This window comes from Phodopus roborovskii, unplaced genomic scaffold, assembly GCF_943737965.1.
Source record: "Phodopus roborovskii unplaced genomic scaffold, PHOROB, whole genome shotgun sequence".
NCBI classification, from domain to species: domain Eukaryota; kingdom Metazoa; phylum Chordata; class Mammalia; order Rodentia; family Cricetidae; genus Phodopus; species Phodopus roborovskii.
Genome location: NW_026126575.1, coordinates 1,261,812 through 1,282,690, shown reverse-complemented (window position 1 = coordinate 1,282,690; position 20,879 = coordinate 1,261,812). Strand labels below are relative to the sequence as shown.

Here is a 20,879-nt window from a genome sequence, read left to right as displayed (position 1 = left end):
TGTTTTTGAATTTTTTTGAGACAGTGTCTTCTGTATATCCCTAAATGACACTCAAGGCAATCCTCCTGTCTCAGTCTTCCATGAGCTGGGATTACAGGTGTTCACCACCATACCTGGGTTCATAGTCCAATTTAAAAAGTCTTGGTACTCCATAAATAAAGGTAATGGGTTGGCTTTTGCTGACACAACCCAGATACAGACCAAAATACCTTCCCAAGACTAGCTCCAGCTAGGGATGGGCAGAGTAGAGGCCAGTCCCTCTTTCCCATGCTTGCCTGTCTCTTGAAAACTCCCCTTTCCATTCACTCTGAGTTAGGCCCAGCTGAGGAGTACTCCCCACTTCAGAGCCATCTTCACGGAGGGCACCACTCTGGTTCAGTTTACATATTGCATGGAGGCAGTTTCTTGAGGCTGTAGGTCTCTACCAGGAAGTTCTTTTCAGTGGCATTTTAGGGATTCCTGGCTGGAACTGCTGTGCATTTCTCACAAGGATGGAGTTCTCAGAGTGAACATCTCTTCTGCTTTCTCCATGGGTCAGCCTTTGCCTTTTCATCTTCTTGGCCGGTGAGCCTGGTCATGGAACCTGCGGTGATGGTGCCTATGGGCTTGCTCTCTGTAGTCTCCTTAGGTTTGGGAGGTCCTCTTCCCTTCCCTACCGGGGAGGGTTTAGATTTTGCATTTTGTTCATGGATGGATCTCAAGGCACTAGAATAGTTCGAGGGCCCTGCCACAACCATTAATGAAATCTATTGAATTAAATAGCATCAGAAGGCTTAAGGGTTATCTCAAGAGGCTCAGACATTCTGTTTTCTCTCATCTTTAGGGGTAGGGCCTATTTGATCTAGTTCAAACTGCTTACAGACATCTGGGTCTGTTTCTTTGACCTCTGTTTCCCAGGCCAAACTTAGGAGCTGGCTGGCTCACACGTTTTCCTTGTACCTCTCAGGGGCAGGGATCTGGACTATATTCCCAGGGAGTCCAAATTTGGCTGGACTCATGTCTGGCCTATCATTCCTCCTAATGGGACTCTGGGTCATTCTACCTTCAAAAAATTTCCTTTCCTCTTGTCTTCATTTTTGACCTAATGGAAGCTGCCTTTGATGTGTGTTACCAGGGCTTTCACATCTCAGAAGTGGGAACATTGAGGTGGGTTCTGCTTGACCAGCTCTTCATCGTCAGTTGACTGTCCCCTGCCCCAGCACTATCCTATCGAGGCCTCTTGCATGCTCCTGACTTGGTTGGTGCAAGCCAGGCGAGGGACGGAGGCGGGCCAGTACAGGGCCAGTACAGTTTTTTCTGGGCTGAGGTGGGCAGGTTATAGGGCGGTTGTGGGGCGGAAGGCTATGAGGGGGTCGCAGCAGACTGAGGTGGGTCTGAGATCTGCGATGAAAGGAATTAGGAAGGAGTTAGTTTGAGGGCTATGAAGAGGTGTGGGCGGATTTCCGTCTTGGATGCAGTGCCGAAGGCGAGGTCCAAGCTAAGGCGGGCTCGGGATCACCAGCTAAGGCGGGGTAAGAGGTGCTGAGGGCGGGGTCAGGACCAAGTGGAGGAGGCTCAGGGAGGTGTTGACAGCGGATCCGCACGATGCTTGAGCCCCAGTTACTGAGATGCTGAGAAGTGAGAAAGAATGGTGCTGAGGGCGAGGTTAGGGTGATGTTGACAGAAGGGTCGGGGGCGGTGGCCGTGGTGTGGCGCGGGTTGCTGCTCCGGGAAGGGCCGGGGAGGTGAGACGCTTAGAAAGGGTGGTGCTGAGGGAGGGTCGGTACTGTACTGACAGGATAGGAGGCGTAGGCTAAGGAAGGGTGCATCTGGGCGGTGCTGGGGGCGGGACCCAGACATCGAGCGGCCGAAGATGGGCGGTGCTGGGGAAGCAGGGAGGTACGCCCCGCCCTGAAGGCGGCGCACGAGCGGGCCTGAGGTAGTCCTGGGCCGGCGCAGCACCGACGGCTGGCCGAGAGCTCTGCGGGAGGGCCGGGCGCTGCGCTCCCGGGCGGAGCCGAGTCCGCGGGGCTCCGGGGCGGGGCCGTCGATCGGTCCGCGCCGCTCGTTCAGGTGCTGCGGAGGCTCCACGTAGTCAGGCGGCCGGGCGGCTGGGGCGCACGGACCTCGGCCTGTGGCTGTCGTGAGCCCAAGCCGGACCCCTGCGTCCCAGGTCTCCCTCGGAGACATGGCGGGTCCTGGCCCGGGGGATCAGGACGAGCACTACGATTTCCTGTTCAAGCTGGTGTTGGTGGGCGACGCGAGCGTGGGCAAGACGTGCGTGGTGCAGCGCTTCAAGACCGGCGTCTTTTCCGCGCGTCAGGGCAGCACCATCGGTGTCGACTTCACCATGAAGACGCTGGAGATCCAGGGCAAGCGGGTCAAGGTGGGAGGCGGCGCGGCCCGCTGCTTTGCTCTTGGCGGGTGGTTCCTGGACAGTCCTTCAGCTTCCCCTTCTTTCGGAGCCGGCCTGGGCCTTGATGTCCGTCCGCTCTGAGTTCGGGTCGGAAAGCACCGCCTTGGGCTCTGCTGACAGTAGGCGGCCAGAGCGTGGAGGAGGAACCTGCCCTCCTCCTCCGCTCTCGGCCCGGGGGCCCTCCGAAATAACTTGCGGCGAAAGGCAACCTGCGGCCCGTTCCGTGAGCGCCGCGCATGCCGGGACAGACCCTCCTCTGCGCGGCTCTCTGGGGAGCACTCAGCCAGATAACGACATCCCCGTGACCAGGAGGGACCAGGAAGTAGTGGCAGCTAGGACCGGAGGGCCAAAAGTTTTTGTCAGAATTTCCTCCCTGGCCACGCCTCCCTGCAGTCTCTTTTATAGACCTGGTGGTGGAACTCAACTCCACTAGGGCCAGCACGGGGTGGGGGTGGGGGGCCTCCCCAGATGGGGTTTGATAGAAACCGAAAACTTTACAGATACCGGAAGGTGGGGGAGAGAACCAAACTTTGGCAATGACCCCAGCAGAAACAGCAGGATGTGGTTGCCACAATGTCCTGGCAATGATTTGATAAATAATATTTGTGATGAATGAAATCAGTTTCTTAACCTAGGTGTCTGCCCTCTCTAACAGTAGCATCCTGGACAAGACACAGCATTGTTCTTGCTGACAGTAACTTTCCCAGCTTGCACCCCACCGAAGTCTTTTGCCGTTTTTTCCTGGTTTCAACTTCACAAGGATCTTTGCTTTAAAGAGTACTGGGTGGGGGCTGCCCTGTGTTTTCAGGAAGTGAAGCCCAGGGATGGGAGTCTCTTGACTCTGTCGCTGCTGTGGCTCTGTTTATTTGGGTGGCTGTAGGCCTGCCCTCTGTTGCCCTTGGCTGGGATACTTAGCTCTTTGTTTCTATAAAGTTGGGATAATTTCTGGGTGTTGCCTCTCTCATGTCCCATCGTGTAGGGGAAAAAAAAAAAAAAGCAAGTCAATCAGTATATTTTGGTTTCTGTGAGGTGGAAAAGGGCCAGGTGCAGGCAGGCAGCTATGGTTGTTCTGGACCATCCCTTTGGAGCAGGTGGCCAGGTAAGGGCTGACATGGGTGGAGTGTATTCATGGTCAACCTTTGATAATGCCAGCAGTCAACAAAGTGCAATGTGAAAATAGAAACAGAAGGAATATAGTTCTCTTTTGGAAAGCTGTTGGCCTGAGTCTGGTGTGTGTGGATCCGGGTGCAGATTGGTCAAAGAGGGGGCATTATTCCTGTTTACCTGTGGAGATAACCCGTCCCCTAGTGCAGCCCTGGGTGGACTATGCACTCAAGCTTAGGTTATGCAATACAGCACAGTGCAGTTTCTTATTTCCTTTTCTTATGATAACTTCAGAAGGCAGCCTTGTGGGCCTGTCAATGGCAGAGCTGTGTATGTATGTTGGTTGTCCTTTCTAGAAGCTATTGTGAGGCAGCTGTTCTATAGACTGGAAGTCATTGTCACTCTTAATTTTTTTTTTTTTTTTTTGTGCTGTGCTGGGGGTTGATCTTAGGGCTCAGTGTATAAGCTCTACCAGTAAGCCTGTCTCCCACCTGATCTGGGCTTTGTAAGAGGGTAAGGAATTCTTAGAGACAGGCCACCTGCTGTTGCAGCCATCTGAAGTGAGTTGGGAAGGCCAAGAAGGCAACAGGTCAGAGCAAAACCATTTTATTCAGTTTTGTGTTTGTTTTCAGAGCAAAGCCATTTTTTATTCAGTTCTGTGTTTCAGTTTTGCTTACTTGTTTAGAGACTTCTGCTAAAATGGAAATTTGAAAATAACAGATTCAATGGAGTTCTTTTTTTCTATGCTCATTTCCCTTTACAACCACTGCACTGTCTCCAACTCTGTTCTCTGACCTCTTTAGCCCTCTTCTGTAGATATGCCAAGATTGTTCCTGCCTTACCACCTTTTCATCCACGCCTTGTCATACCGTGTCCTTAGATCCCTGTGTAACTGATATTCTATTACCTGGTTCTCCCACGAACCCTGCTTTCCCACAGAGCCCTCCCTTGACCTCTCAGGTCTTTTCCCCTGCTGTCTATGTGCTCATAGCGCTCACCTAGACATGAGCTTACCTGGGTTGTTTGTCTCTTCCTGTTGAAGATAAGCTCCTTAAGGACACAGAGATCCAGCTGGCCAGTGTCAGATACATGCTGTCCAGTATATGCCTGTTTACTGGTTAATATTTATAGAGGAAGCTGAAGCCAAGAAAAGTGAAGTAGCTGGCTTACCCCAGGTCTTTTATAAATCAGGGGAAAAAACCAGGACTTGAACTCTGGATTTGACTGGCTTCTGGGTACGTGCTTCTTCACTGATTTCTTTCTGCACCTGGAAAGGTGGCCTTGAAGTTCTAATGATGATGCACCGTACTCACTAAGAACAGAGTATGCTTTTGGGCCCCCTCTCTCTCTGTTTTTTGCAAGACAGAGCTTCATGTAGTCTAGGCTGGCCTCAAAAGTCACTGTGTAGAGCCGGGGGTTAGTGGTACATACCTTTAATCCCAGCACTCAGGAGGCAGAGGCAGGCTGATCTCTGTGAGTTCGAGACCAGCCTGGTCTACAAAAGCTAGTTCAAGGACAGCCTCCAAAGCAATACAGAGAAACCCTGTCTCGAAAAACAAACAAAAAAATCACTATGTAGGCGAGGATACCCTTGAACTTGTGATCCTCTTGCCTCTACTTCCCAAGTGCTGGGACCACAGGTGTGTACTACCACAACCAGTTTTTATACTTAGGAATCTTATGCATGTTTTCAGTAATAAGAGTTGGCACCAGAATATTTCAGGGTGTTTATCAGCTAATAGGGACACTGAGATAGCCCCACTTGGGGGTGGTCAGATGACTCAGCATGTGAAAGTCCTTGCTGCTTAAGTTTGATCCTGGAACCCAGGGTGAAAGGTGAGAACTGACGCCTGAAAGTTGACCCCTGACCTCCACACACATGTCTTGGCATGTGTGTACCTTTGTATATGTGTGCATGTTTGACACACACTTCATATATAGCCATACAGTAAATTAAAACAAACAAACCCAGTCAGATCACACAAGTTTTAAAACGGGCATTTGAGGTGTCCTGGATGTGTTTGACTATAGGTCTGAGGACTGGGTGTAGCATGTGAATCTGAATGCAGCTTGTCTTTCTGATTGGAGGGTCTGAATAAGAACTCTTAGGCTTGGGTCTTACTTCTGTCAATGCAATTGCAGTTCTCTCTTGGAGCCTCAGGCTTCTTCATCTCTGAAATGGGACTAATGACTGACCACTCACCTGCTTGTGAAGGTTATTGAAAACTGTGGACATGCTTGAAAGCATTTAAAGTTTGCCTGGCTTTTTAAAAAATTACGTTTTAACAATTTATTATTATTATTTATGTATGTACGCTCGTGCAACAGTAGGCTTGTGGAGGTCACAAGACGTCTCAAGCAAAGTCCCTTCACTTCTTTCACTATGTGGGTCCTGTGAATTGAACTCAGGTTGTCAGGCTTGGCAGCAAGCGTCTTCATTCATTGAGCTATCTTGCTGGCCCTTCCTAGCTCTCTCTCTCACACACTCTCTCTCTTTTTTTCTTTTTTCTTTTTTGAATAGGTGATCTATGCATATGATTCAAATTGCAAATTTCAAAGCCTTAAAGGCTACTTAGGGAAGTTCCCTTACCCCTCTGGCCCTCAAGCTACCCTGAATCTAATAAACAGAAAACAATTAGTACTACTCATTTCTTTTTTATCCTCCAAAATATATTGTAAATAAGGGGAAAGTGTATAATGCAGACAAAGGGTTTGTCTGATGTTGCTTTTGTTGCCATGTTCTCCTAAATGACTAGGGATGGTGAGCTTGTTTCCTCTCACTATTCCCTGCTATGTCCCCTAGGAAAGCTCAGCCCCAACCAGACCCTGAGTCCATTCCCATTGCTTCTTCCTTCCTTTATATGAACAACACAAAGGCCTGTTATGTAAAGTTGGTTTTGCAGATCACTAGGCACACAGGCCCCAAGTATTGGGAGCCTGGTTAGGATTTTCATCCCTATACATGGCTTCATCAGGCCTCCTGGCTACTTGGTACAAACACTACCACATCTCTCTCTTTCTGGTTTTTCAAGATAGTGTCTCGGTATAGCCCTGGCTGTTCTAAAACTTACTCTGTAGGCCAGGTTGGCCTTGAACTCACAGAGATATGTCTGCCTCTGCCTCCTGAGTGCTGGGATCAAAGGTGTGTGCTACCACTGGCCAGCTTCTACAACTCTTATGGAATCTGTGCCTTTGGACCAGGACTTCCAGCTCATTGTCCTTGACTCAAGCTGTTTGTGGCCTCATAAATATACTTTGTTTCATATCTGTTTGTGTTACTCCCAAAGTAGGTATAGGGAGGATTAAAAGTGTGTGTGTGTGTGTGTGTGTGTGTGTGTGTGTGTGTGTGTGTGTGTCAGTGCTGGTGATGGAATCCAAGGCCTGTGCACTAAAGACAAGTACCCTCCTACTAAGCTTCACAAACCAAGACTTTTCTTGTTTGCCTTCCCAGTTCTTCCAGCCTAGGACCTGGCTTTTCATTTGTGCGTTTCCTATTTGGATAAAATCAATTTGACTTTTTGGTTATGCTCAGAATAGAAGAAGGACTGTTAGATAAGAGATGTTCTGGGTCACAGTGATTGTCTGAAGAAATCTGTTCTTGATACCAATGGTCACCATGCTCATTGTAAACTAAACCTTGCCTCCTGAGGATTCTTACTGTCCTCGCTGTGCTCATGTGGGAAGGCAAGGCTGGGGGAGGGCTAGCTCCAGAACCACAGAGGCAAACTAACCCTTAGTACAGCACCTATTACCTTGGGTATATGATGGCACCTCTTCTAACTTACTGTTGTCTAAGATGCCTGTCCAGCTTTTACCCTAGTGGATAATCATCAGAATGGGAAGTGTGATGGTATGTACGTACCCAAGAGAGGAAGTGTCATGGGGAGTCAGGAAGGGTGGGTTCACCACCTACTTGACCTCCCTGCCTCTCTTCTCTTTCTTTTCCCTTTTATTTATTTATTTGGTTTTTCAAGACAGGGTTTCTCTGTGTAGCTTTGGAGCCTGTCCTGGCACTCACTCTGTAGACCAGACTGGCCTCAACTCACAGAGATTCTCCTGCCTCTGCCTCCCAAGTGCTGGGATTAAAAGCATTTGCCACCACTGCCTGGACTCCTTTTGTTTTTTGTTTTTGTTTTTGATAAGTCATATTCTGTAGCTCAGAATATTCTTTACTTGTGATTCTTCTGCCTCTGCCTAGTGCTGGCATTTTGGGTATCAGCTACCACATCTGGCTTCTTTGGGTATGTGGGGCCTGAGACATGTTTAAAGGTCAGTAGCAGGAGGAGCACACTTACATATGTGCATCTTACCCATTTCATCACTCCCCTCATTCATTCCTCCATTTGATCTTTGCGGCACCCTTGTGGGAGATGTCTACACTGTATAAAGGGAGGAAAGGCAACCAGGATGTGGCACGTCTTGAACTAGAGCCTAGCCTTTCTGTTCCTAGTCTGGAGCATTGTTGTCTTTGTAGTGTTATGCCCTTCACCACAGGCAGCAAACACACAGTCAACAAGTGAGAGAGGTGGGGATCAGTGTAAAATCTGGTCATGGAGGCCAGTGAGGCAGCTCAGTGGATAAAGGTGCTTGCTATCTAGCCTAACAACCTGATGAGTTTAGTCCCTGGTACCCACTTGGTAGAAGGAGATAATTAACTCCTGAAAGTTGTTGTCTGTCCTCCACACTTGTGTGCTACACATGTGCTCTCCTCCCCCAAATAGGTATTATTTAAAAGTTAAAAAAATAAATTGGGTGGTGGTGGCACATGCCTTTAATTCCAGCACTTGGGATGCAGAGGCAGGAGGATCTGAATCCAAAGTCAATTTGGTCTACAGAATGAGTTCCAGGATAGCTAGGACTGCATAGAAAAACCCTGCTTTAAGAAACAAACAAAAATTTAAAAAATTTGCTTATCATGAATCATTTGTATTGTACTATTTAGCTAGTAGTATTGTTTCAACATTGTAATACCAGGTGCTTGTTATAAACAAATCCTTGCTAATTCAAATGAATTGAGCAGTGTTGAAAATAACCACTTTGAATAAGAGAGAAAACTTGTCTTCTAGACTAATGGTTCAATACAAAATGCTTTATTCACATTGCAATAGAAACCAACCAAATCCTGTTGGTTAAGGAACCCCTAACCCTTTGAGTTCATGAGTAAAAACCTTTGTCAAGAATAGATGCCATTTAATATTTTCTGGTTTTTGTTGTCATTATATGAGACAGGGTCTCATTATGTAACCTGGACTGGCCTGTACTTGCTGTACAGCCCAGGGTAGTTTTAAATTTGGAACATCCTCCAGTGTGAAGAGCTGGGATTACAAGCTTGCCCACACCTGGCCTCTTCTATCCTTAATTGTCCCACTTTGTCTTGGAGACCTCCCCATCCTGGATGGAAAAAGGGAGAGCCAGTCCTCAGTGTGAGGTTTGAGAGTGGCTCTTTTATTTCCAGTGCTGGGGATTGAACCCGAGATCCTACACAAGGACTTTACTACTGAGCTAAATGCTCAGCCCTCTTTCTTTCCTTTTAATTTAATTTTTTTGTTATAAAGGGCTGGCTGGCTGATCTAGAATTTACTCTGTAGCTTGGGACGACCTCAGTGTTGTGATTCTCCCGTCTCAACCTTCCAAATGCTGATGTGAGCCACCATATTGGCACCAGGCTTCATTCTGAACCAAAGAATTGCTTAACACCATGGCAGGCCCTAGTGGCCCTGTAAGACTTTAATCCTCAGATCCACCCCTGAAAACCTGCCAAAAGAGAAAGTGCCAGATTACAGAAAAGATCCTGGATGGAGAGTGTCACAGCTGATTGAACATTTAAGTTCTAAGTTGTGATGTCAAAAATTCAGTCACATTGCTATCCAGTCACATCTTTGTTTTTACTTATATATGTGTATACATGTATATATACACGTATAATTCTATTTAACTATATCTATTGTATATTCCCCTACACACACACACACACACACACACACACACACACTCATTTGAGACAGGGTCTTATGTAGTCCTGGCTGCCCTGGCACTGGCTGTGTAGATAAGCCTGGAACTCACTGAGATCAGCCTGGGATTAAAGGCTTATGATATCATGGCCAACTTTATTTTTGAGAAAGGCTCTATATTGACTATCTTGACTTAGTACTATGCTAAAGGGATTGTCCTGCTTCAGCCCTAGTGGCTGAGATAAAAGGCATGGGTCATTGTAGCTGTCCTAAGAGTCTATTTATGAGATGACCATGAACACATGTTAAAAACCCCTGAAAACAGATACTTTTCAGGTCTGATTGTACAAGCCTGCCATCTCAGCTTTCATAAGCCTCAGGCAAAAGGGTTGCAAGTTCAAAGCCTGCCTGGGCAACTAAGTGAGACCCTGTCCCAAAAACCAACGAATTCCAGGAGTCTGTGAGATAGCACAGTGGTTAAAGGTGTTTGCCAGTATGCCTGATGACTTGAGGGATCCCTAGGACCCACATGATGAAGGAAAGAACTTACTCCTGAAAGTTCTGACCTCTGTGGGCACATCCCTTTCCTGAACACAAGAATAAATAAAATGTAATAAAAAAACAAGAAACCAAACAACCTGCCAAACAAACAAAACCAGTTCTAGGGGTAAGAATATATCATTGCCAGAGTGTTTGTTTGCCCAGTCTGCTCACCCTGGGTTCCATTCCCAGCACTGTAAAAAGGAAAAGTAGTCAGGTTTCTGGGTTAGGGGCACACATAGGTCCTGAAGACAGTTCTGACATTTGGTAGATTGTGACAAGCTTTTGCTAAATGTGTCCCATCTTTTTCCTTTTTATTTTCCCCGAGACAGGGTCTATTATGTAATTATGGTTGTCTAGGAGCTCTCTGTGTAGATCAGGCTGGCCTTGAACTCAGAGATCCATCTGTCTCTGCCTTCTGATTGTTGGGATTAAAGGGTGCCCTACCATCATGCCTGGCTCTTTTTACATTTTTAAAAAGATTCATTTTTGTTTTATGTGCATAAATATTTACCTGCATGTATGTGTCCCATGTGTATGCCTGGTGTCTGCAGAAGCTAGAAGGGTGTTAGATTCCCTGGAACTGGAATTTGCACTATGGGTGCTGGGAATTGAACCTGGTCCTCTGAAAGCCCAGCAAGTGCTCTTAACACTGGGACACCTCTCCAACCTCTCCAGTCCATTTTCATTTTTGAAGGGGACTCAGTACATCTTGACCTGAGAGTCCCACCAGTTGGGCCTCCAGTTCACAGGCGTGGGTTAGTTTTTCATCACTAACAGAATGCCTAAATAAAATCAACATGAAAGGGAGTAATGGTTTATTTTGGGTCATAGTTTTAGAGGCTTCTTTGTGTTTTCCTTGGCTGCTTTGGGCTGGTACACAGTGTGTTTGGGAGCTGGGAGCTGAAGATGACTTGAGAAAGAGAGATCTCAACACCCCTGCCTTCTCTCAGTGTCCAGGCTCTGAAGAGGAAAAGGTTCAGCAGAAGCTGGCTCTGTCCGTCAGGCCTCATCTCAGATAGCACCTGGCACGATGTCACTGTGGTGACTAGAGAGAATGAACCAGGCAGTGGACCTGCTGCAAACAGGGCAAGAACAGGGCAGAATGTTGATAGTGAAGATGGCTGCTACAGAGCAGGGCCCTGTGGTGCCCATAGCTGTCATGGGCATGCATGGATGCATGTTGCATGCTTGGACAAGTCCAGAGGAGGCAGCAGCTCACCTTGTCCAGGTTCACGGAGACAGGAGGGCTGAGGGAGGCACTGAAAAATGGATGAGTATTCTTTTTTCTTTTTTTTTTTTCTTTTTTTCTTTTTTAAGTTTTGCAAGACGGGGTTTCTCTGTGTAACTACCATGGCTGTCCTGGAACGCACTCTGTAGACCAAGTTGGCTTTGAACTCATGGAGTTCCACCTGCCTCTGCCTCCCGAGAGCTGGAATTAAAGGTGTGCACCACCACCGCCTGTCTACATGAGCTGTGCCCCCTGTGTTCTGAGAACAGCGGGAAACAAAGTGTCTGGGAGGCTGCCTGGCACTGTGTTCTGAGTGATGTGGTGACTAAGTGGAGGAGGACACACGGGCCCAAGACTGAGCTGAGACCCCAGGCTGGGGTTACTTCCTCACTACCAAAGATGCAGAGCACAGGGCGGGCCGGGAAGAGTGGGGAGAGTTGAGACTGTGAGTCTAGGAAAATAAGAAAGTCTGGGAGACTAGGAATGCAGCTCAGTGCTAGAACACCTTGCTTAGTATGCACTAGGTCCTAGCTCAAGCTCCCCTAGTTAAAAAAAAAAAAAAGGAAGAAAGGAAGAAAAAGAAAAAAAAATCACCTTATCTGGTGATAGAGTGTGAGTTTAGAGACTTAACTGTGGAGACTCTGAGCTGAAGGTCATGGAGGGCAGAACTTGTAGCGTAGACTTTTTTTTTTTTGTTTTTTTGAGATAGAGTTTCCCTTTGTAGCTTTGGAGCCTGTCCTGGAACTAGCTTTTGTAGTCTTGAATTCACAGAGATCTGCCTGTTTCTGCCTCCTGAGTGCTGGGATTAAAGGTGTGAACCACCACTGCTGGGATTAGAAGATATTTTTACTGCCCTGGTCATGGTACTCACCTGAACTGGGCCAGGTGCCTGAGAGGTGCTCACCCCTTGGTGCTGCAGCCTTGTGGCTAGTAATAAGAGGGTGGTCTGAGCTTCCAGGAAGGGAAGGGTATTAGGAGCTGTCAGCTCTTTGTAAGCAACTAGGGCAGGACCTGTTTGCCAAAGGCAAACACATCAAGAAAGTTCAGGCAAGGGTTTGATTCTTGTGAGAGATGTAACTCACTGAGAAGATTTGCTGAAAAAGCTTTCCATATGCTGTGGGACCTTGCACACAGTGGGGGGCTAGGGCTGCAGGCTTGAAATACCCCTGCCACAGCTTCTCTCCTGCAACTCTGTAGATGTAAAGAATAATCTTGCAGCTGGGCATGTAGCTCAGTTGGTAGAGTGCTTGCCCAGCATGTATGAAGCCATAGTTTCTATTTCCTGTTCTGCATATAACTAGAATGGTGGTGCTCATGCCTGTAATACCAAGACTCAGATGATGGAGACAGGAGGATCAGAAGTTCAAGGTCCTTTTTGGCTACAAGGAGGGTTCAAGGCCAGCCTGGATATATAAGATCCTATCTCTGAAAGATTGATCTTGGAGTGACAAATAGGAAATGCTGACAGCTCCAGGCACTCTGTTGATTTCTGAAGCCTGTCTGGATTCAAAGCATCATGGACTGTTCTCTTTGTGAGATGGGCTGATGCTATCCAGAGTGTGATGAGGAAACCTGCAGAAAGCTGGCATGGCTGTCCTGTCACATGGCAGATGCTTCTCTGCATTGTCACAAAACTCCCATGCAGGAGCTACATTACAGCAAGGGAATATAGTACTTTCTAATGCTCACCTTGATTAACCATGTTGAGGGAGTGGGAGGAATTCTGGGTACAGAGGCTGTCCACATCCCTCTGATGCTGGCTCCTTTGAATTCCTTTTTGTCTGCCACCAGCTGATGTCTGCAGGTCAATGTATTTTCACTTTTCTTGCCCTCACTTGGTCTCTATCAGATCAAGACTTGCCTCTGGGCATTGGATTAGAGTTAAACACTGTTAAATACAGTTGACACACTATCAATAGTAATGATAGGCCTTTATTATAAGCATCCTTTTATAACATTTATTTTTCCTTTAAATAAGTTAAGATTTGGTGACTAACATAATTTGACAGCTATTAAAGCTTCCCCTGGTACTCTGGCTACCTTGAACAGAGGATTATTAGCCAAGTAGTTGGCTCTGATTGGCTTCATGACTCCCATGCTGATTTGAACACTGAATGGATTCCTTGAGGAAGGTAAACAGCAGCCACAGCTGCTGGCTGCCCGAGCAGACCTCCAACTCCAAGGCATCACCCCATCCTGACTGCTTCAAACTGCATGGTGAACTCTAGCATCCATTTTCCCCCAGGACCTGTGATTGAGACAAATACAGTCCTTGGTTTGTTTGAAGGACCACACCATGATGGTGCAGTAACCTGGTACAACATCTTCCTGGCTATTTAAGAAGGAAGTCAGTTCATTCCGTGGCTGCAGGACACCCTCCTGTTCTGAGCCCTGGGGTTGTGACGTTAGGTCAAATGAAAGGGTTCTCCCAAAGGGCTTCTACTTCCCTACTTTTGATCATTATTATTAGTAAAGTGGACTAAAAGAGGTGAGAGCAGAACCAGAGGCTGTGGCAGCAGCAGTGGCGTTAGATGAGAGGGTGGCTGAGGAGTCCCTGGGATGACCAGGATAGAAACCTGAGAATGGAGATGGCAGACAAAGGTGAAGGAAGAAAGAAGGCTTTGAAGAACCAGAGATGAGAAATTGATAGCTCCAGCTGCTTGAAGAGTTAGTTCCAAGGAGCTACCAAGTCTTTTTCTTTTTTTAAAGATTTTATTTATTATGTATACAGTGTTCTGTCAGCACACCAGAAGAGGCACCAGATCTCATTACAGATGGTTGTTGAGCTGTGAGGCTGCCATTCCAGCCCAGGGGCATGGGAGGGGTTGGGGGAAGACTTAAGCACTGTTCTTACCCAGAGAGGCAGAGGTGCCCTTCACCAGTTAGGATAATACACTGTGGATTCCGTACCCTGCAGAACCCGCGGCTAAGCTCTTCCTTCCCTAGAGGACAGCATCGAAGAGGAGACTGGTTGGAGGAGGAGCCCTCAAACCCTACCTCCTGGATTGACTCATGTCCCAAGACATCATAAAAAATAGCTCAGGAACAGGTATTTGGGTCAGTCTGACTATCTCAGGTTTTGCCCTGAGAGCTGACTTTTCCATGGTTCTCATCTTATGCAAAGAAGCCTGGAACTTTCCACTGTCTGCTTACTCAGGACAGACTCCTTTTCCATTGGGAGGGACAGGACAGGACAGGGTACAGGTCTTAGAACTGTACTTCCAGAGATGGTTTTAACCTAAAAACCAGGGTTGGTTTACTGTAGTCATGTGACTTACTCCATGGGACTATAAACCATGAATCCCTGGAAAGCAGCTTACAGCCCCTGCTTCTGGTGAGTGTGTGTAGTGAGTGTGTGTGTGGTGTGTATGGTGTGTGTGTATGTATGTGTAGTGTGTGTGATAAGTGTGTATAGTGTCTATGTGTGTGTGGTGTCTTTGTGTGTAGTATCTATGTGTGTATGTGTTGCTATATCTCATGCTCCCTGCCTAGCTCCTGAAGTCTTCTTGATGTAGGATACCTGAGTAAAACAACAATGCTGTCTATGGTGTGAGCTGTTTGAGAGGCTGGAACATGAAGGGAACAAGAGTTGCTTCTGCCTAGGAAGAGCTATGCTAAAGTGATAGAGGATGGGTAGGAGAGGCTGCCTGTCCTGGGGAAGGGCCTGGTGATGCAGACAATACTGCTTCACCATGGCTCCTGGAGGTTTATAGATCAGCATAGGCTGGGAGTCATTAAGTGTGGAGCTTAAAAGAAAACAAGAGCCCCACCCTCCCTGAGAATGGTAGTTCTCAGTCAAAGAAGGGACTGAACTCCCCTGTCCAACCCTGCTTGGTGACTGAGAAGGGGCAATGTGTTTTTGTGCATGTGTGCTCTGGGAGACAATTTTTGTCTTTACTGGGACTCCAAGTGCTCTGACCCCACAGTTGCTCATGGACACAGCTATAGATACCAGTAGCCTGGAGAATTTCTCCTAAAGGTCAAATGCAGGCGAGAGGCTTTCTGGGAAGGATTGAGAAGCAGGTGTGCCAGGGGTTGGTGTCAATGTGGTAGGAATTGGTGTCAGTGTGGTGATAGGGATTGGTGTCAGCGTGGTAGGGATTGGTGTCAGTGTGGTATTCTTGGCAGTTGTGGCTGATTTGTGTTCTCTGTGTAGTGGAAAAGGCTTTCAGCTTTCATAACACTCAAACTGACCTACTATCCAAAAAGAAAGAAAGACAAAGAAATTGGGGTGAGGGAGTAGATGGGGCTATTCTGTAGAGGTGATGACTGAGTGTTCATTAGAATAAAAAAGGAAGTGATCATCATCCAGCCTTGCTACTATCATCCAGTAACTTAGGAAGCCTAGATTTAATTAATTGCTTTTTTGTTTGTTTGTTTTTTGTCAGTTTGGCTATGATCTGCAGTTTTTTGTTTCTCTGTTTGGGATTTGTTGATATCCTTGGGTTTTAAAATCAGTATTTTTTTTTTTTTATCAAATATAGAGATATCTTAGCCATTTGTTCTTCGATTGTCCCTGTCAAGGATCATCACATGTACACACCACCTCTCCACTGCCCATGCCCAGCAGGGTGTCTACCATAGGGCACTGGCATTTGTTAAATGAAGAAATAAAGAGTGAAGAAAGACCATGTGCTCTGTGCTTTGGCCAAAGCAGATAAGTAGGTAGTTACTGCCCCAGTCCAGCCTCCTCACTACCAACGGGGAACATTAGGAGACCAGTACTGTACAGCCTGGACCCAGTGAGCAGCAGAAAAGACCTGAAGGTGTAGTCTGCACGATCTGAATGCTCCCTGGAGCGCGTTCCTTGCCTGCAGACTCTAGTGGTCAGCCGCTGCAAACCAGGAGTAGGGGAGAGCCAGGCCATGGCGGACTTGTTCAGATGTCTTGAGGGACCCTAGAGTTGTGAGACAAGCTGCTCCCCACCCTTTCTCTTTTCTTCCTTTGGATCTCTGAGTTGCTTTCTTTTATTTTTCTGTATTTTTTGTGTGTGTACATTCAGAGGCCAGGAGAATTGGATGTCCTGCTATTATTTGCCATCTACTCCTTTTGTGGTCTCTCTCCGAGCCTGGGGCTTTAGTCATCCTGCCTCTGCCCACTTATATTGCTGAGGTAACAGGTGCACAGGATACCTGGTTGTTAAATGAGTGCTGGAATCCAAACTCTGGTCCTTTGGATTGCATAGCAATTGCCCTGAACCTCTGAACCATCTCCCCAACCCTGAGTTGCTTTTCTCATTTTTAAGACAGCGTTTCTCTGTGTATTTTTGGAGCCTGTCCTAGAATTCTTGCTTCCCAAGTGCTGGGATTAAGGTGTGTACCAACACTGCCTGGCTGGAGTTGCTTTCTAAGGCTTGTAGAGGACTATTGCTGTGAGCTACCATTAGGTCAATGAACTCACTGTTCTGGACATGGGTCTATGGGACTGCCCTTCCTGTCCCTTTGACATGTGTCACTGGGTTGACCCCTTTCTTCAGCTACAGATTTGGGACACGGCTGGCCAGGAGAGGTTCCGAACCATCACCCAGAGCTACTACCGCAGTGCCAATGGGGCCATCCTTGCATATGACATCACCAAGAGGAGCTCCTTCTTGTCAGTGCCTCACTGGATTGAGGATGTGAGGAAGTATGCAGGCTCCAACATTGTGCAGCTGCTGATTGGTGAGATAGGGATGGTGGCTGGAGGGGCCTGAGAACGAGTCTTATATCTACCTTTGCCTTTTTTCTTTTCCAGTGTATAAGGCAAGCCTGCCTTGGGAGGGGCTGAGCTTGGCCAGGAAAGGAGCCAGAGTTGAACCAGGAGCTTGTAGTCAGTTTAAAAGTTGGACTCAAAATTGAGATTAGAAGGCAGGAGTTTGCTTTGTAGTCCTGTGTGTTCTGGGCCAACCGCTCTAGCTCTAAGGCATGGCGTCTCTGCAAACAGCACTGCTTCTCCTGCTCAGAGGAAGCAATGCAGCTGACTTGCTGCTCATTGGCTGAGCATATAGCTAGTATGCACGAGGCTATAGGTTTCATCCCCAGCACTGCAAAGGAAAAAGAACAGAAGGAAAACAAGATGAAAGGCCATAGAGTAAGAACTTCTCTTTTGCATTTTAAAATTATATTCACTTAGTTTGTGTGAGCATGTGTGCATGCTCACATGTATGACAGACTTTCTGGAGGCAGTTCTCTCCTTTTACTAGTGGGTTCTGGGAACTGAACTCAGATCACTGGACTTGGCAACAAGTGTCATTTCCTGCTGAGCTGCCTTTCTGGTCTAGAGTAAGAATTTAAATTTTTAAAAATTGATCTGCCTGCCTGCCTGCTGCCTGCCTGCCTGCTTGCCTGCCACCATCCATCCATCCATCCATCCATCCATCCATCCATCCATCCATCGTCTGTCTGGTGTATGTATATTGGTATAGACATTGCCAAAGCACACATGTATAGGCCAAAGGACAACTTAGAGTCTGTTTTCTCCTTCCGCCATGTAGATACTGGACATTGAACTCAGGTTACCTAGTTTAACAGCAAGTACCTGTACCCACTGAGCCATCTTGCCATCCAAGAATAAGAGCTTTAAAATATAAACCCAGAACTTGGGAGGCAAAGGCAGGTGGATCTCTGTGAGTTCAAGGTCAGCCTGGTCTACAGAGCAAGTGCCAGGACAGTTAGGCTACACAGCCTGGTCTTTAAAAAAAATAATAAAATAAAAAAGAACTTTAAAATAAAGGCATCCTGACTTGGTGGCTACACTTGTTCCAGCTATCAAGAGGCTGAGGGGCAGGAGGATTGCTTTAGTCAACAGGTTCAAGTCTAGCCTGGGTAACCTAGTGAGAACTCTTTATTTTGTTATTCTTTGGCTTTTTGGGACAGGGCTTCTCTGTATAACCCTGGCTGCCCTGGCACCTGTCCATGGTCTTGAACTCAGAGATCTCCTGCCTCATGTGGCACTGCTGCCCAGCTAGAACTATTTTCAAAAATTGCTAAAATATGCTGGGTGTGGTGACACTGTCCTCTATTCCCAGCATTTAGGAGGCAGAAGCAAATGTCTCTGTGAGTTCATCATGGTCAGGCTTGTCTACATACTGAGTTCTAGCCCAGCCGTAGCTACTCAGTAAGACCCTATCTCAAAAACAAAGAAATAAACAAGTAAATAAATAAGATGGGGGCTAGAGAGATGGCTCAGTGATTTGAACACTTCCCAATAACCTGAATTTTCCCAACACCTCTATTTGAACTCACAACTATGTGTAATTTCAGGGGATATGATATCTTCTGGTCTTTGTGGCTGCCAGGCATACACATGGTTCACAGACATGCAGGCAAAACACCCATACACATAACATTTTTAAAAGGTTGAAACAAAAAGGACTATTTTAAGGTAGGAGGTGATGGTACATGTCTTTAATCACAGCACTCAGGAGGCAGAAGCAGGCAGATTTCAGTGAGTTCCATGACAGCCTGGTCTACAGAGTGAGTTCCAGGACAGCCAGGGTTACATAGAGAAACCCTGTCTTGAAAAACAAAATGAAACAAAAAAGTATCACCAACCAACAAAGGGCTATTTTAAGACAGGAAATCACCATACCTAGCAGTGTTTATCTGGGTCTGGTGGAGGGGACATGGTCTGGGACTCTTAGTGTGGCTCTGCTAGCTAGAACTGTGTTGGTCTGGCACCTGTGGGTCTTACCATGCTCTACCTGGCCTTTCTCCACAGGGAACAAGTCAGACCTTGCTGATTTCCGGGAGGTCCCTCTGACTGAGGCACAGAGCCTGGCTGAGCACTATGACATCCTCTGTGCTATCGAGACCTCTGCCAAGGACTCCAGCAATGTGGAGGAGGCCTTCACCAGAGTGGCCACTGAACTCATCATGAGGCACGGAGGTCCCCTGTTCAGTGAAAAGAGCACTGACCACATCCAGCTGGACAGCAAGGATGTTACCGAGAGCTGGGGCTGTGGGTGCTGACTGGGGGGGCAGGGCAGGCAGGCCAAGACCTCCCCATCTCCTTTGCCTGCAACCTGTCAAGCCCCACCATTCAGAGCCAGCCCTCCAGGGCACTGGTTTCTTTCTCTAGAGGGATTCTGCACCTCTGGTCTGGAAGCTGGGTAGAAAGGGGAAGCAGGGTGTCCTGTGCAGAAGGCCAGCCAGCACCTGCTCCTCCGTGTTCTTCACATTCCAGGACTAGCCTGAGCCATGGTGGGAAACGTGCTGCCCAGTCCCCATGTGCTGGTCTTAACCTTCTCCTGCCTTGACTGCTGCTTTCCAGGGATGTGGCTGGTACCCCAGGTTCCTCCAGGTCATTCTCCGGCCTCTAACCAGAGTGTAAAAAGTGGATTGGTGCTCAGCCTCGTCCCTGGGAAGCCTGAGCTCATCAGGAGGAAGCAGCACCCCCCCCCCCCACTGCCAGTTTGGAGCGTCTATACGGCTCCCTGGGCCTGAGTCGCTAGCTGCCTTACCAAGACCTCTTGAGTTTTTCTGCTTTTCCATGTAGTATCTCATTTTCACTGACACAAGTGTAGGTCATGGCCAGGGGCCAGCTGGGGACTGTCTGCTGGCTTGAGGCCCAACATTTTGCCAGTCAGGTTGCCAAAGCAGCTAATCTTTCAGTGTGGAGGGTTGAGATAGGAAAGTGAATATTTAAGGAGGAGGCAGCTTGTGGGGGTGGGGTTGGGGGTGAGGGGACACAGGTGGAGCACATGCTAAGCTCACCCCGGCCCTGTGTTCAGTCCTCAGCACTACAAATGACAACATCGAAACAGTAGCTTCTGCTGTGTCCCAGAGGTGGAGGTTGAGGGTGCTGTGGATGGCAGCCTTGCCTCGTGTGGGGGACCTTTCCTGCCTCATGTTCAGAGCTTCTAGTTCTCCCTTGGTCCTGGCCTAGCTTACAGTTTCAAAGCAAAACAGACAAGTACTTAGTGGCCTGAGACCTGGCCATTTTGCACTCACTGTTCCTTTGCCTGCCTTAACATGTGCTTCCTGCTGGGGTCAGAAGGAAAAGTGGGTTCTTAGGTCTGTGCTTTGGCAGGCTCAGGGATCAACAAAGCACCTAGGTACAGGGATTGAACCAGGGGATGTTTCTAAGGTAGTGTTGCCCCTTTGAGTCAGCCCACCTCTGTGCCCTTCTACCACCTCACACATCCACAGAATAAACTGCTTTTAGGCCCACAAGGAAGGCCACAGCAGCCATGGGGCCCTAGCCATTGAGTCAGGGTTAGTCCAGTGTAATCATGGATCAGGGTTGGTCCCTGCATCTCCTTTCCTGCTACCGTCCTACCCTTGCCTCCCATTAAAAACATTCTGGTCTGTCAGCCCCTTTTCCTAGGTATATTGGCCACAGGGCCGGAAGCAGGGCTTTGCAACAACTCCATAGCAGCCTAGGGAGACAGAACTAAATAAACAGGGCTAGACCCACTGATCCCCTTAAGGTAGGAGGCAGCCTGAGGATTAGCTGAGCCTGTTCTGGTGGGGTGCAAGGTTTCCTAAGTGAACCAGAGCTGCTCTTGGGGGGGGTCACTGTGGCTTACTGGGTAGAAGCTGCAAGTAGCCATAACATTAGGAAGGTGGAGAACTGCTACCATTAAGGTCTAACCTGGACTGGATAGAACTGGATAAGCTCTAGTTGGTCCAGGGAGCCTTCTTTACCGGTGCCCTCCAGCTCACCCAGCAACTAGGAA

General features: G+C 47.7%; 1 protein-coding gene across 1 annotated transcript; it reads left to right on the top strand.

Annotated features, from left to right (window-relative positions):
• The first annotated feature begins 1,907 nt into the window (after positions 1 to 1,907).
• Positions 1,908 to 19,278, top strand: Rab43 (RAB43, member RAS oncogene family). The gene is made up of 3 exons (XM_051203337.1): positions 1,908 to 2,365; positions 16,698 to 16,881; positions 18,920 to 19,278. Exons 1-3 carry the CDS (start codon positions 2,168 to 2,170, stop codon positions 19,168 to 19,170), a joined length of 633 nt encoding a protein of 210 aa, XP_051059294.1. The 5' UTR covers positions 1,908 to 2,167; the 3' UTR covers positions 19,171 to 19,278.
• The last annotated feature ends 1,601 nt before the right edge of the window (positions 19,279 to 20,879 follow it).

Bases quoted from the DNA above. Each gene is read 5' to 3' on its own strand.
- Rab43 (XM_051203337.1), top strand. From the start codon at position 2,168: ATGGCGGGTCCTGGCCCGGGGGATCAGGACGAGCACTACGATTTCCTG. The intron at 2,366-16,697 runs GTGGGAGGCGGC...CCCTTTCTTCAG, and splicing joins TCCAGGGCAAGCGGGTCAAG to CTACAGATTTGGGACACGGC. The intron at 16,882-18,919 runs GTGAGATAGGGA...CTTTCTCCACAG, and splicing joins CATTGTGCAGCTGCTGATTG to GGAACAAGTCAGACCTTGCT.